Here is a 16,137-nt window from a genome sequence, read left to right as displayed (position 1 = left end):
GTAAGTATACTATTTTTCTATGTAGTTAATTAAACACGGGAATATCAGAATGAAGTGATACGCACACATGCCAGCATTTGCCATTTTGTGGTTTTACAGTACTGACGTATGTATGACATAGCTATTGTCTCAAGAACGTATTCTATTTTTAATACACTCAAGCACCAATGTAGTTGTTGATAACAGGCCACCGTCACTCAGATGTGAAGGACAATTCCTTTCGTTGACTCGGTTCTGGTGAAAAACCAATCCATCGATAATCCTAAGTGTTAAATATGCAAAACATAACCCATTCTCTATGCTTGGACGACAATTAACGAACATTGTGAGAAGTGATTGTCTTCTATTCGAAATAGGCCTAATAGCAAGTGATGAGATCGGCCGGTTAAAGGTAGGGAACAGATATTGGTGTGTTATTTTAACAGCTTTTTTAAAGTGACCGAGTAGATTTTCACGCTTGCGGAGTAACTAAGCGCGTCCAAGCGCTTGACGAAGGCTCAATGTAGGCTATTTTACAGCAACGCACTCACCAGCCAAGCACACGCACGTTTGTGGATGCGACGTCCGACATTTTTTATTTTTACGTGTAGCCTGTTCTCAAATTCAAAAAAGTAAGCGAGAGCCCCCCAACAACGCGCTCTCACACACGCTGCACAAACACACAGACACGCACACACCCCTGTGTATTGCATGTTTACTTCAGTCATTACTTCATTGTGAATTGGAGAGTGACCTAGTTTATTATGGGTTTCCTCCACACTGTATGACCACAAACAGGCATTAATCACAATACTTCTATTGGTTAAAGAACACAGTGGAATATGTTCTGATCTTACTCTTGGCTGGATATGACGTCAGTTTACGGGGTGAACAGATTTCTGAAAATAAGGTCTTAAAATATGCATTATACTTAATTCTTACGCCTTATATTCAATTGCCAATGCTTCTATATGAAGGCACCAGGTAATTATGTATTATTGCACCATTCCCTCTGACTCTGGAACGGAGCATGTGATGCTGCGGTGTGCCGAGGAGGGAGGGGTTGCAATACTTTTACTCAGAGACTCGCTTCTCTACACAGTACAGTTGGGTCGCCAGGTACAGTTGTGTGTGTGTGTGTGTGTCTGAGAGAGAGACAGAAACTGAACGAGAACAAGTGAGAGAGAGAAAGACAGACAGACAGAGAGAGAGAGAGAGAGAGAGAGAGAGAGAGAGAGAGAGAGGGGCGGGTGAGTCGTTTCTCTGAGCGCGTGGACTGCACCATCGCATTCCGTACCCAGGATACTGTCACCAGCCATGCCTTTATCCAGTAAGGTGCACCTATGCTATGTTATCTCTGGTATACGGATGGCACATTTCTGATTTGTAATACACAATTTTCACGCTCGACCAAGTCCTTTTTTGAAGGATTTGAAGACATCGATGATGGCCCTGGTGATGGAACCTATAAGCAAATGGACACCCAAGCAAGTGCTGGATTGGATGAAAGGTAAAGATTATAAAACATGTCTATTTTTATTTGCTTGACATAATATATTTTGAAGCGACTTCGATTTTATCTTAATGATGGTTTAATACATTCGGACTGGTTTGGGGTAGAATGGTGCTATTCTGTGCATTGAAATATTGATCGTGTGCCATTTTGTGTATCCGACCCTGATGTTGAAGCGCGCTATTCAGTGTAGCCTAATTATTACTCTGGCCTGATGTAGTCTAGGCTACGCATTTGTAGAAGACCAACCAAATACTCAAACCAACGCACGATTTCAGGCATATGTGTAAAGGTGTTCAACAATCCGTTTACCCATATAAGGATCACAATTAGATTACCTCATACCATAAAGACTGCATGCTCTCTCACTCTGTAAAGCACGCGTACGCACGCACCAAAACGCCACACGCTCACACACACACACGCACACGCACACACAGACACACACACACACTGGTTGAATAAGCATTGGCATCAATAGATGCGTTTGCAAAACTAGCACCATGGACAGAGAATACGTTATATTGCTGTGTTCAAGAGGATCAAAACCACAATGTATCATGGGTAAATTGTGACTGACTAATCTATGAAATAATAATGAGTTGCTATTCATGATGCAAAGTGATTTGTAGATCAGTCACTCAGTAGTCGCATGCAATCATTTTGATACGCGCGTGCGCGCGCACACACACACACACACACACACACACACACACACACACACACATGCACACTCCAGATTTAGCTATATAAATGGATACCTCAAAAGATTTCCCCCTAAATAATCAGATATTTTACTATTCCCAACCGAAACACCAGAAACTTAACATTACCCCTAAACCTCATCTCAACTGTAACATGTATCCTAACTAACACTGCATGTTTCTAAATGGGGACAGGGAAAACATCCCCAATAATCAAATGTTCCTGTTTTAACCAATTTGGGGACATTTTTTAACACACACACACATGCACACACATACACACACTCACATACATGCACACACACACACACACACACACACACACACACACATACATACACACACTGGTTGAATAAGAGTTGGCATCAATTGACACATTTGCAAAACTAGCACCATGGACCTCACTTAGGTGTCATTGACTGTGTTTGAGAGGACTGAATTTCATTGTGTCAGTGGTAAATTGTGACTGACTGATCTACAAATAATAATGAGTCATTATTTAATTATTTACCATGCAATGGGATTTTCAGATCAGTCAGACAGCAGTCATCTGCAGTTGTTGTGATCCTCTCGGACAAGCCCAAAGTGTTGAGAGAGACCACACTTTACATTGATATTGCAGCCTAGCACAGTGGACAGGGACATTGCACCGTACAGCAGTTTTGGCAAACTCAATAGTCACTTTCACCTCTAAGATGTACATTTATGGTAAACTCAAAATGGTTGGCATGCTGAGGCACATTACGTTCTGAAGATCCGCTGGGATATTCATGTTAGGGAAAAAAGTAACATCCAAACACAAGATAGATGTGATAACTTTCTCTCAACCGGAGACAGGGTTTTATTTTTGATTCTACCACCGTCCAACAGAGAAGCTGTGATGTGTCAACACAGGCATGGGTGATGTCCTCCCAGTCGTTTCTGCTAGCCATGTGTCAGTCCAGAAATGCACATCCTTACTTGCCTCTGGCATCACTGTCACAGATGTGTCTCCAGCCTTCACACCAAGGGCAGGGCTTGCCGTCGGCAACGTCTGTGCAGCTGATACACACAACCAGAGGAACTTCCATTCAGTACCAAATTCTCCAATCCAAACAACTGAGGAAGTTAATAGGAAAGTGACATCTTTGTCATTTGTTGTCATATTAAACACTGTGGGCCAGTAGATGAAGCCAGTACACAGCAAAATCTTGACAGTCTATAAGATTGGTAGAATACAACAGGCATAAAAACAAAGCTGGGTTAATCTCTGTCCTGGGGTCATTTGAGACAGAATGGGTGCTGATGTGCAATCCGAGACATGGAGGACGCTGATATGTTGAGAAATGCGTTTGTGCTGCCACAGCTGTAAAGAATATCCACATCCCCTCCAGACCACATACAGTGGGTTATTGGTTGCGTTGACAGCAGTGGACTCTTGAAGGGGACCTCTACTCTAAACACTCTGTTGCTTCCCGGGGCAATATGGACTCTGATTGTCATTCTGTGATAATGTCTTTGCACCTTTTTCACAAGTAGGCACGGCACATTATTAGAGTAGTGAACTATGGATTTCTGCTACAATTTGCTGTAATTTGGTACCAATTCATCTAAATTCAAATCCAGGTAGTTTTTTTAGTACTTCCCATCAGTTCTGCTTAACTTTCACTTGATACAGTTTATTCAGTGTTTAATAGGGTATATTACAAACTGATAACTTATGACTCCAAAGCCAGGCAATTTGTAGACAACCTGCCCATTTTATAGTTTTAGTTCACACTGGGGATATCCGGAAACAATTATGTGATTGAACTTGAATTTGGCCGTAGGCTATTGGGTCTTAGGTTATTGACATAATCTCATCAAAGTGACTTTAATGAATTAGAAAGGTTTTGTTAAGCACATGAAAATGTCAAGAAAGATCATCAAGTAATAAGTATGTATCGTATGTGGAAAATGAGCTTCCCATTCATTCAACTGCGATTTTAAATTTTTGCATGTGACCTTACATGGCTTGTAACCATTGTGTGTTATTAAAGCTTATAGCTTGAACCGGTTGAAAGCTAGAGCCAAATACATAGGAGCAGAGCCGTAGCCAAAGCGGGGGAAAGATGGATATGATTCACAAGGTCCATGGCTTGGGAGGCCCTCTGATCGTAATACTATCAATGTCATCTATAAGTGAGGGGGGCATATATATTTTCAGGGGGCCCAGGATTCCTGGCCATGGCCAGGCATAGGAGTACATGAGAAAGTACTCTGTATGTGCCAACCACTAAATAGTGTACATTGGAGGTTACCTGGATCAGTAAGAGTTTTTCATCATGAATATGCTGTGGACCGGCAGACATTCCTACATAATTTGGTGCCAATTTATGGACTGCCTGGTCTATGACATTTCCAATTTAATGTGAATAATTAAAAGTTTGGATGTACTTTACTTTGGTGAACTATGTTTCTATAAGGGCAGCTTTAGTGTAGCTTTACTTCTCTCAGTGTGAATACATTAGAAGTCTTTTCAGTGTATCTTCCACAACACTGCATGACAAACACCAATGCACCATTTAAGGCGTTCATGAAAAACCAGCACCATGGACTGTGAAGCTGTCTTGCTAATGTATGTCTTATATTGTTGATTGTGGTTGGACAGTTAGCAAATCAGCTGAAAAGTACTTCATCTATTTAATAACTCCCTATTTGCGTATTCAATGGCTGTGAGAGTATGATGAAGAAACTGACCTGTATTTAAGATCTTGGGATTATTCCGCTGGGTAAAATGTCAACGTCATTTAGAATTAATATTACACACCTTTTGTATTTCATTCTGTGAAAGATCTGGGAGCAACAATGAAATAATATACAGTTGATAATTCAGTTCTTTACCAGGGCTTACCTCTTGATCACCAGGCAACTGTTGCCATGGAGCCTTGATAGCTAGAGGAAGGCAATAGAATGGAAATCCCAGAAGAGGCAAACTCTCAAATGAAAGCAACCATTCATGATCATTAGATGGATGGTTGAATGTTTGCGTGCACTCACAAATACACATTCATAGACAAACAAATGCACACAACCCCAAACATACATACACAATCACATACGCACAATCACATACACACTAGCACACCAAAACACCAAGCCATCAAGGTTTATATCAAGTGTATGGAACTGTTGGTATGCTCATTGAAAGCAAGCAAGCAAGTTTATTTATATAGAACAATTCATACATTGAAGCAATTCAATGTGCTTTACAAAGAATAATATATGAAAGTGCAATAATATAAAAACAAATACTCAAATGAAAACATAAAAACAAATGAAAACATCATAATAATAAGAAAATACAATAAGAAAACAAGGGATAAAAACATAGGAAGCTATAAGGCTTAACAGTGTGGTTAAGTTTAAATGCTCAGTCATGGGCATGGGAAAAGAGAAGGTTTTTTAACCTGGATTTAAAAATTGATACGTTTGGGGCACGTCTAAGACTATTTTTAGGACCTATATTGAGTCTAAATGAAGTTACAGCACATAACACAACAAGACAAGAATTCTACCCATGCTGTACAAATGTGGTCCTTAATTCAGATGATTTGCTTGACTATACAGGCTAAAGTTGGCATTTAACTGAAAGTATTCAGACCCACTTTCACCACATTGTGTTGTGTTAAACACTTAATTTACAATTGAATAATAATAACAATAATTACACTTAAAGCAATGTTTGTCTCATCAGATCAGGGAAGCATTGAAAGTTCCCTTTTTCTCTGCAGAGAAGCTCTGAGGTCTGTTAGAGTGTCCACTGGGTTCTAGGTTCTTGCCCAGTTACTTAGTTTGGCCAGATGGCTAGCTCTAGGAAGAGTCTTTGTGAATACAAACTTCTTCAGTTTCAGAAGAATAGTGTCCACTGTGCTCCTGGGAACTTTCAATGCTTTACTAATGTTGTATAATGTTCCTCACATTTATTCCTATTGACACAATTCTATATTGGAAGTCTGCATACTGGTAAGTGCATGACACGCACAGTAAAGTTTGGGTCCTTAGGTAGACAGTATTGTTTGCTTTTCTAAATCGTGTCAAATCAATTTAATTTGGACTCCAATCAAGTTCTAGTGCAATCTGAGCACAATGTAATGTCGTGGACAGCAGTTTCAATACTTGTACATAAAAAGTTTCAGCTTTTCATTTTCAATAAAATATCCACATTTCAGCCTAAACAACAAAGCACAATATCTTGACCAGCTTAGGTGTGATTCAGTGGGTTAAATGCCTGCACACCCTGCAGCTCTCCAGATAAGAGGGGCTGATGTGTTTTATGCTGTAGCCTAACGTAACAGTTATTGTCCGTGGTACGTTAATCAAGAAAACAATATGAGATGGTGGAACTATGGGATCATAGACCAGCAACATTCTATTTAGATATTTCAGGGGCTACATTTATATGCAGCCAGTTATTGTGGTAAGGTATGGACGGACATTGCATGTATATTAAACTAAATTAAGAGCATTGACAAACAATCATTTTATTCCAAATCCAGGACTGTCCATAGTTTGCAAAAAAACAAAGTATTTCTTTACTATAATGCACTGGTTTCTAAACAGAAAAGTGTGTTTTAAGGGCAAAATCTGAACACGTTCTAAATTTGCATTAAACGCAATTAACTACTGAAGATTATGTGATTAATCGCGATTCATTATTTTAATTGTTTGACCCTAAGTCTATAACACAATAAAATGTTCAGAAAGTGAATGGGTCTGAAATCTTTTCAAAGTGCTATACATACCTAGAGCTATCTATGTAGTATAAATGGCTCTGAATGTATCATCCTTTGATATACCAAGGAACCATCAAGCTGGCAAATTTGTCCCCTGTTGAATGCCTGTGGCCATGAGCGTTTGTGTGTTGTGTTCTGGTGAGTTGACGTGGCCCAGCCGGTGTGTGTAATGTGGGTCAGCTCTGTGCTGTGGCCCGCTCCGCTCCACTATGTGGCGGGAGATGACTCATCTCCCGGGAGCCATAGATGGATGCTGTGGTTGAAAGTTGAGACTCTGCTGTGAATCCTCCCACTGTTCTGCCTGGTCTGTGGACATGGCTTCAATACAAAAATATTGCAGTGGGTTCTATGGCTCTGTGTGGCTATGCTATGCTCTGATAAGGATGGTTTAATATGTCATGGGAGGGAAGTTGATCTCATGGACTAGTACTTTTTCCCTTGGCTGTACTGCTCTATAAAGACAGCAACTCAGCCGGTAGACTGCTTCCTCTCCGGAGGTGAAATAAAGTCTCTTTTTGTGGAGATTAAGAGCACACTCAGGAGTGGCATCATTTTGGACCAAACACACAAAACCTGGTAATGGATTGATACACTTAAGAAAAAAGTATTTCACTGCATATTTTAATTGTATTTCTAAAGCTAGCAACAGCCCATTCTCCTACTAAATAACAAAATAAAACTATAAAACCAATGTGTGCCCAACAGTCTTCCGCGTCATTCCCTTATGTCTGTCCCCCATGCAGGTCTGGATGACTGTCTTCAGCAGTACATTAAGAACTTTGAGCGGGAGAAGATCAGCGGGGAGCAGCTGCTCCACATCACCCACCAGGAGCTGGAGGAGCTAGGAGTCACCCGTATTGGACACCAGGAGCTCATCCTGGAGGCCGTGGACCTACTCTGTGCCCTGGTGAGGACTCAATCTAGGAATGAAGGCCTGGAGTCAGGAGGGGTGGGCAAAGGAACAGAGCTGTTGATTTGTAGCTCTGGGGTGCAGACATGGAATCTATTGATGCCTTCCAGTGCAATGGTGCTGTCAAGGTGGTTCAACGTACAGGAGATATCTTGCTAGCCTAGTTGTCAGATTTGTTTCTGTACTGCTTGAGAGACAAGGCTTGGTAAGGCATGACTGATTAAGATGTAAAACTACAGACTTTTTGTAAATAGCATCCATTTATTTTGAAAAGGGTGGTTCCAGAGTTATGGCCGTCACAACTTAGATTTATCACAAAATGGACAAACAAAACATGAATTACAAGAGTTATGGATGCTATATGATATGGACAAGCTTTTTGTTGAGACATTAGCTAAAGTCTGCGAGTCTGTAAGTCTAAGGTCAAATCCATTTTACAGAAAAGTCTTTGCTGAACATAAAGATTGTCCTTTACAATTATAACTTTAGGGAGTTTAAATAACTTTAGAGAGGGTGGTGTTTCACCTTCTTGACATTAAAGTGTCTGGAATTGTTTTCCAAAATAATATCCAATTGACAACAATTGTGTTATGAGATATTTAATGTCGCATAACATATGTGTTGTTCCCTTAAGATCAGAAATGTTATAACAAAATATGCAAATGAGACCATACTCCTACATTGCTTATCCACTTTTCTGGACACTGGAAGATGTCAGGAAACCTTGTGGGGCTTCCATTTGAAATAAATGACTCCGTAAATATCACAGATTGATAGTAAACACTCTTATCATTACATGAAAAATAATTGTAGCACCCTGTAAGAGAAATGGATTGCAGTATATGTTTTCCAATATAATCTTAACTAGAAAGCATTTTCAAGATATCAACAATTGCCTCAGTGAAAGTTGAAAGAATAAATCCCAGAACGTGTACACCAAATATAGTGAATATGCAAACTTCTGAAACTAAGCTATAATACAACCTTGTTTCCAAAAAAGTTGGGATGCTGTGTAAAATGCAAAAAAACCCAACAACTAATGCAATGATGTGCAAATCATTGAATCCCTATATATAATTGACAATATTACAAAGACAACATGCCAAATGTTGAAACTGAGAAATGCCTCTTTTGAACTTGAGGCCAGCAACATGTTTCAAAAAAGTTGGGACAGAGGCATGTTTACCATTGTGTTGCATCACCACTTTTAACAACACTCCGTAAGCATTTGTGAGCTGAGACCAATTGCTGTAGTTTTGATAGTGACTTTTTTGTCCCATTCTTGCTTCATATAGGATTTCAGCTACTCAACAGTTCAGGGTCTCCTTTGTTGTTTTTCGTTTCATAATTTGCCAAACGTTTTCAGTGGGTGACAGGTCTGGACTGCAGGCAGACCTATTCAGCACCTGGAGTCTTACTATGGAGCCATGCTGTTGTAATACTTGCAGAATGTGGTTTAGGATTGTCTTGCTGTAATAAGCAAGGCCTTCCCTGAAATACATTGTCTGCATAGCAGCATATGTTGGTCCAAAACCTGTATATATTGTTCAGCTTTAATGGTGTCTTCACAGATGAGCAAGTCACCCATGCCATGTGCACTCATGTACCCCCACACCATCACGAGTGGTCCCTCTCCTCTTTTGACTGGAGGATTCGGCGTCCACGCGGCGATTCCCAAAAATAATTTAAAATGTTGTTTTGTCAGACCACAAGACAGTTTTGCACTTTGCCTCAGTCCATCTTATATGAGCTTAGGCTCAGAGAAGACGGCATCATTTCTGGATCTTGTTTATGTATAGTTTATTTTTTGCATGGTAGGTTTTTAACTTGCATTTAACTAAACATTTCATTGCAGATGCAACAACAAAGTGTGTTTATAGACAATGGTTTTCAGATGTGTTTCTGAGCTCATTCAGTGATTTCAACTACAGAATTGTGTCTGTTTTTAATGCAATGCTGCCTGAGGTCCCAAAAATCATGGCTATCCAATATTGGTTTTCATCTTTGTCCCTTGCATACTGTGATTTCTCCAGATTCTCAGAATCTTTTAATTATATTATGTACTGTATATGTTGAGATACCCAAACCCTTCGCAATTTTACCTTGAGAAATATTATTCTTAAATTGTTGCACTCTTTGCCCGTGCAGTCATTCAATGAGTGGTGAACACCTTCCTATCTTTACTTCTGAAATACTTATTTTTTATACCCAATCATGTTACTGACGTGTTGCCAAATAACCAAATTAATTGTGAAAAGTTCCACACCTTTTAATTTTTTTTGCATTACACAACTTCCAGTCTTTTGTTGCCCCTGTCCCAGCTTTTTTTAAACATATTGCTGGCATCAAATTCAAAGTGGTCATTTATTTTTCTAGAAACAATAACATTTCTAAGTTTCAACATTTAATATGTTGTCTTTGTACTACTTTCTATTAAAAATAGGTTGATTTGCATCACATTCTGTTTTTGTTTTTTTGGAAATGGGGTACATTATAATCTATATTATCCACAACTCTTATGAATAATACAGATATACTCCTTAAAAAGGGTACTGACAATGAAAGAGTGAAACTAATTATAATGTCACATTTCAGGAAGGGAAGCAGAGCAAGTTGCAGGTAATAGTTTTTTTTATTCAAAGCTAAAGGAAATTCACACCAAAACTAGAGTCAGAACGTAACTCAAAATAAATCTAGCCCTTACATAAGACGCACAACAGAACTTTACTACAGTCAAGAACCTGTAGCCTAGAAACGTGTACAATAACCTACAAGGACACAGGGAACAGAGGGACATATATACACACAGCTAATGGGGCGGATACAATAATCTGGTGTGACACAAAGACAGTCCGGGATTGGATAATGAAGGCTAGGGTGGTGCTAGCTAGAAGGCTGGCGACACAGACCGCCTGCGCCGGAACGGAACTGGAGAAGGATCCAAAACGGGGGGTGAATGTGGCATATATTGTTATACCTTCATAACAATTAGCTTCACAGAGAACCTTCAACAATAATTTCCTAAAAAAGTTTCTAAAAAGTTTTTGTAACAATGAATGTTGCCTATCCCCAAATTACACAAATAAATCAAAAACTTCTATCTGGTCTAAAATATAAATCCAAACCTGTCCTGGGGAACCCCCAGCCATCTCACAGTTTAGTTTTAGCCCTGAACTAGCTCACCTTATTGAACAGGTAAGGGCTTGTTAATTAGTTAATACGTTGATTCAGGTGTGCTAGCTCTGGGATACATCTAATTGATGGAATGGCTGGGGGAGGGTTAAAGGTCTATTTGACTTTTTTAACACCTCATTTGGATAACTAATTGTCCAAAATACAGTACATAGAGGTTTCCACAGTGATCAATAGTTTGGGGTCACTTAGAAATGTAATCTGAAGGGATTTCATCCGATGCTTCCTGAAGCACCTCCCACAAGTTGGATTGGTTTGATGGGCACTTCTTATATACCATACGGTCAAGCTGCTCCCACAACGGCTCAGTAGGGATGAGATACAGTGACTGTCCTGGCCATTCCATTATAGGCAGAATACCAGCTGACTGCTTCTTCCCTAAATAGTTCTTGCATAGTTTGGTGCTGTGCTTTGGGTCATTGTCTTGTTATAGGAGGAATTTGCCTCCAATTAAGCATAATCCACAGGGTATGGCATGGTGTTGCAAAATGGAGTGATAGCCTTCCTTCTTCAATATTTTTTTTAACCTGTACAAGTCTCCCTCTTTACCATCACCAAAGCACCCGAAGACCATCACATTGCCCCCATCATGCTTGACAGATGGTGCCAAGCACTCCAGCCTCTTTTCATTTGGTCAGCATCTCACAAATGTTCTTCTTTGCGATCCGAACACTTCAAACTTAGATGCCTCTGTCCGTAACACGTTTTTCTTACCTTCCTCTGTCCACTGCCTGTGTTCATTTGCCAATCTTAATATTTTCTTTTAATTGGCCAGTCTGAGATTTGGCATTTTCTTTGCAACTCTGTCTAGAAGGCCAGCATCCCAGAGTCACCTCTTCATCGTTGATGTTGGGACTGGTGTTTTGCGGGCACCATAGTCATTTACAACATTAACAATGTCTACCCTGTATTTATGATCAATTTGATGTTATTTGGACAAAAATATATCTATATATTTTGAAAACAAGGACATTTCTAAGGGACCCTAAACGTTTGAATGGTAGTGTGCATACTGATAATAAACAATGTGGTTTAATTAGGAAATTCTACATGTTCTTTTTGGATACTAAGGTTTACCTTCGAAATTGCCCAGGAACAATATGTTTAGTCTGCAGCCATGCTCAGTGTCATCTGCTGAGGAGCAAGCAATAGGGGAGGGGGTCAGGTGCAGTGCTCAGTGAACCAGAAACTGAGACTGGGGCCCGGAGTCGCGGCCGTGATTTGTCTCTGCAGGAGTTAAAGGCTAATTCAGATTCATTGGTGATCTATCCTTGTACGGGCAGATAGAGGTGGAGCGGGAGGAGCCTGCTCTGTGTGCATCAGGAAGGGAGGCATGCAGTGGGTGTTGTTGGCCTTGGTGTATGATGAGTCATACAGACAGTCAGTAGGCATGGGAAGAGCCCTGTTAGAGTGAGCTGAGAGCTGTGTATTGACGTGACTGAATCAAAGAGGGGCCACACAGCACACGTCCTCTCTGATGGGCCGGGTAAGTGTCTGGTAATGGATCCATAGGCCTAGACAGCAGCAGTTGTGTGTATGTGTGTGTGTGTGAGCGTGAGAGAGAGAGGCTGCCTGTGTGTGAGGTGTGTGTACCTAGCTGAGGTTAGTGTGTGATTCCCTGTGACAGAGTGACTCGCAGCAAAACATCTTTAGAGGCCTAGGAAACATGCCTGAACTGCTTTACACCCTGTCCGGTCAACATCTTCACTCAGACAACCACTCACATATAATGTGTTACTTAGACTAGTGCTTCCCAACATTTCCTCCAGGGCCCCTCTTTTCACCTTAAAAAAACCCCCAATTTTGTTACATTTGACTAACTTGGGGAAATGTGTGTGTGTTTCCAAGCAGTGATGTAGTGGTAAAAAAAGCTAGGTAAACTATGAATTTCTCTGGTTTAAACAGTATCAATTAATTGGATTTGATGTAAGTCTACTAAAAAGGAAGGCCTAGTGTAGGGAATTAATCAGGTTATTAATATAATAAAAAAATCTGTTCTGGACACATTTTCCACCAAACGTGATTTGTAAACTAAATATATATTTATGAATTAACCACAGTAAACAACTAACCTCTCTCCTCTCTTTCTGTACCACTGTGCCCTTTCTCCACCCATACTTCACACTTCATGTGCCTGAGCAATGCTGGGATCGTGGTAATAAGTGGGTAAATGATAATTCATTAAATGAAAGTGTGAGAAAATGCATTTCAAAAGAAAAAAACACTTACATGCGTTTACCCTCCGCTACAACACTGTTTTCAAGTTAGTGTCCTGTAATTCTCCAATTCTACAACATCATCCATGACATCTTATAATAATAATAATTAACCAGATTCCCCAAAATGTTCTCTTAAATATGTTTTTCTATGATAATTTAAGTGTATTAAACCGCACTTCAAGTAATGTTCTTGTACTGAAACAAATTAGGTAAATTTATAAGCAACAGTCACAGATTGTAGAAAATGGCACATTTCTTTGACTCATCCCAAATAGAAGGTTGTAGCTCATCCCATTAAGAAGGTACAAGACAAGCAATCGAGTGGTGTTTTCCTCCGGACCCTGGGTTGGATGTCCTCCAGTGGAGGCTGCATGGGTGTGTCAGAATGCTTGTGTCTGGAAGTGTGATTGTTGAGCCATCTGGTTTGTCATCCTTTACATTCCAACGTAATTTGTTGTGCATCCTTTCTCCAGCATGGTGGTGTGCTGCGATTCCCATTGTCCCCATTGGTCCGGACGGAGCGCACTAAAGCTGAACATTGCGTCACTCTGCTGAGAGGAGGCTGACATGAGTAATGACTGTACTGGGGAAAGCTGCAGGTGGAGGGGACGAGAGGGACAGTGGACACGGACGTGGTCTCACACACACACACACACACACTGCGTTGCTAGTGGCCCGTCCAGAATGGATGTGGGCTGAACAGATTTCAGTTTCAGAAATAAAATGATCTTTCCTGGGTTGATTATTTATTAAGTGGGATGGACTGAAAGACAATGAAGGCTTATTGTCAGTGTGACCGCTGACTTGCTTTGACATCAAACTGAGTGTGGGCTGTTGAGAGTTTGAGGTTATTGTTCATCGGCTGGCAGTGACCCGACAGACAGACAAACAGACAGAGCGATGCTACTGTGTTGCTGATGTAATAGGTATTTTACTCCCACTATATTACAGCCAAGGAAAGAGTCCCCTCCGAGCAGTGAAGTGTCTCTCTGCCTGAAAACCCACTGAAGGGAAGGTTGCAGGAAAATGGCTGAGCTAGTACAGTATTCACCACCACCTAACAGCCAAACGGGCCATTTTCTCTACAATGGGCTGACTGCCAAAAACAAAGGCCTTACTATAGTCTTGCTTAGCATATGTGCAAGGATGTACACTAAAGCATACTTAATTCTTACTTGCCTTTTGTGTTTCATCATCCTCTGTCTCGGCGTAATAGACAACTAGCAATGGAGGAGCCCCCAATAAAGAGCAGCCTGAATGGAGTGAGGAAAACAGACAGCAGCAGCACATTACTTTGATATTTTGAATGAAGCAAGAGGAAAATCAATAAGGCAAAGGAGCTATGGAAACACTGGACTTAGTGTAATTAGGAGTGAAAAGCCTGGGGTTACCATGGCAACCGGGCTGGTTTAGCTACATAGTCGTGAGTTAGACAGGAAGGAGGCATTTCTCTATGGTGACAGCGGTTATTGTTGACTAGACCTCAAGAATCAGAGACAGCAATGCACACGAAATACATCCGCTACAGACACACCATTGTGAAGGTATGAACACAGATGTAGAAATAGCCTAATGTGATACTGTCTATTTAATTAGGTAATTAATTAACATAAAATATGGATTCATTTACAGTTGATAAGGGCCCCCTCTTGCATATGAAGTCCATAGCCTGAAATTATAAAAAGACTGATTACTATAATTATCACCAATGTTCAATCTAATTTATTTTGGCACAGAGCACTGATCAGAAACTTCAGAGAATTTACAATGAACACTGAGGCTGTACCCACTTTTAAGTTACAGGTTTAGACAGTAACCAGTGGTGCTCTTTACACAAAACTTATCGAGCAAATCCCATGAGATTTTTACATAGAAAAATGATATAGCCTACATTACATATAACCTACACAATATAACCTACCCCAGAAGCCTTTTGTAGTGTTAAATGTTGGCCCTCATTCAATGAGACATTTAATGTAAACTCTTTTTACATTAGGGGGTTTACATCCATTAATGATTATTTACTTGGTTGGTAAGACCATGTGCCAAATATGTGAATCATGTATGAATAAAATGAATTATTATTCCCATATATTATTAACTTTTGCCTAAACATCAGACCATGGTTACTGGATAATCAATCTGAAACATTCTACCTGACAAAAGATTTAACTGTCTCTACAAGCAAGTGTTAAATAAAACAATATTTAAATTACTCTATTCAATCCTGTTTGTTTTGACTTTTGGGGGTCTCAATCTCCAATGTTCCTCTCATGGCCGGTATTTCTGGTTTGTATTTTCCAACTCCTTTGTGTAATATAAAAAATTACCTGAACACAAATGACTAAGTATGTTCCCTTCCAGTCAGCAGGAAGTAGCTGAGGTTCATTATGATAATACAAACCAACAATGGAAACAGCAGAACCATATACAGACTGGCATACTCGAAATGTAGGTTAATAGCTTGACACTCCCTTGTGAATATTTTGTCTCAGGTGACTTCCAACAGAAGAACAAAGTCAGCAGATAAAAAAAGAAAGAAGAAAGTTGAATCAACATTGATTTATGATGGGACCTTTATAATTGGGCTAATAACTAGCTAAGAATATCCAGAAATGTGCACACGCATGAATCTGAGCACAGCTCTTATCTGGAAAAGCACATTAATTTGCAGTTTGGAAAGACCACTCAGGGGCTAGACTTGTGTCAATAGAATTATAAATCGATGTGGTCTGGCACTGCCTAAACAAAAAAATCATTGTCTCAGTCTTGCAAAGTTAGATTTGTTTAAGTTTCTTTAATTGAAAAGGGAATGATATTGTGTCCATTTAATCAAAAAACATTGATCTGCGTAGGGCTAGCATTT

General features: G+C 40.0%; 1 protein-coding gene across 2 annotated transcripts in view; it reads left to right on the top strand.

The window, feature by feature from the left end:
• The first annotated feature begins 1,197 nt into the window (after window positions 1-1,197).
• Window positions 1,198-16,137, top strand: part of si:ch211-26b3.4 (connector enhancer of kinase suppressor of ras 2) — a 69,159-nt gene continuing 54,219 nt past the window's right edge. For both annotated transcript variants that reach the window (XM_010898814.3, XM_020048640.2), the window contains exons 1-2: window positions 1,198-1,489; window positions 7,694-7,857. In XM_010898814.3, coding sequence (XP_010897116.1) covers window positions 1,423-1,489; window positions 7,694-7,857 — 231 coding nt within the window. In that variant the 5' untranslated portion in view covers window positions 1,198-1,422. The remainder of the gene's footprint in view (window positions 1,490-7,693; window positions 7,858-16,137) is intronic.

The sequence above is a fragment of the Esox lucius genome, chromosome 7, assembly GCF_011004845.1.
Source record: "Esox lucius isolate fEsoLuc1 chromosome 7, fEsoLuc1.pri, whole genome shotgun sequence".
In the NCBI taxonomy this organism is placed as follows: domain Eukaryota; kingdom Metazoa; phylum Chordata; class Actinopteri; order Esociformes; family Esocidae; genus Esox; species Esox lucius.
This window is presented reverse-complemented; position numbering and strand designations above follow the sequence as displayed.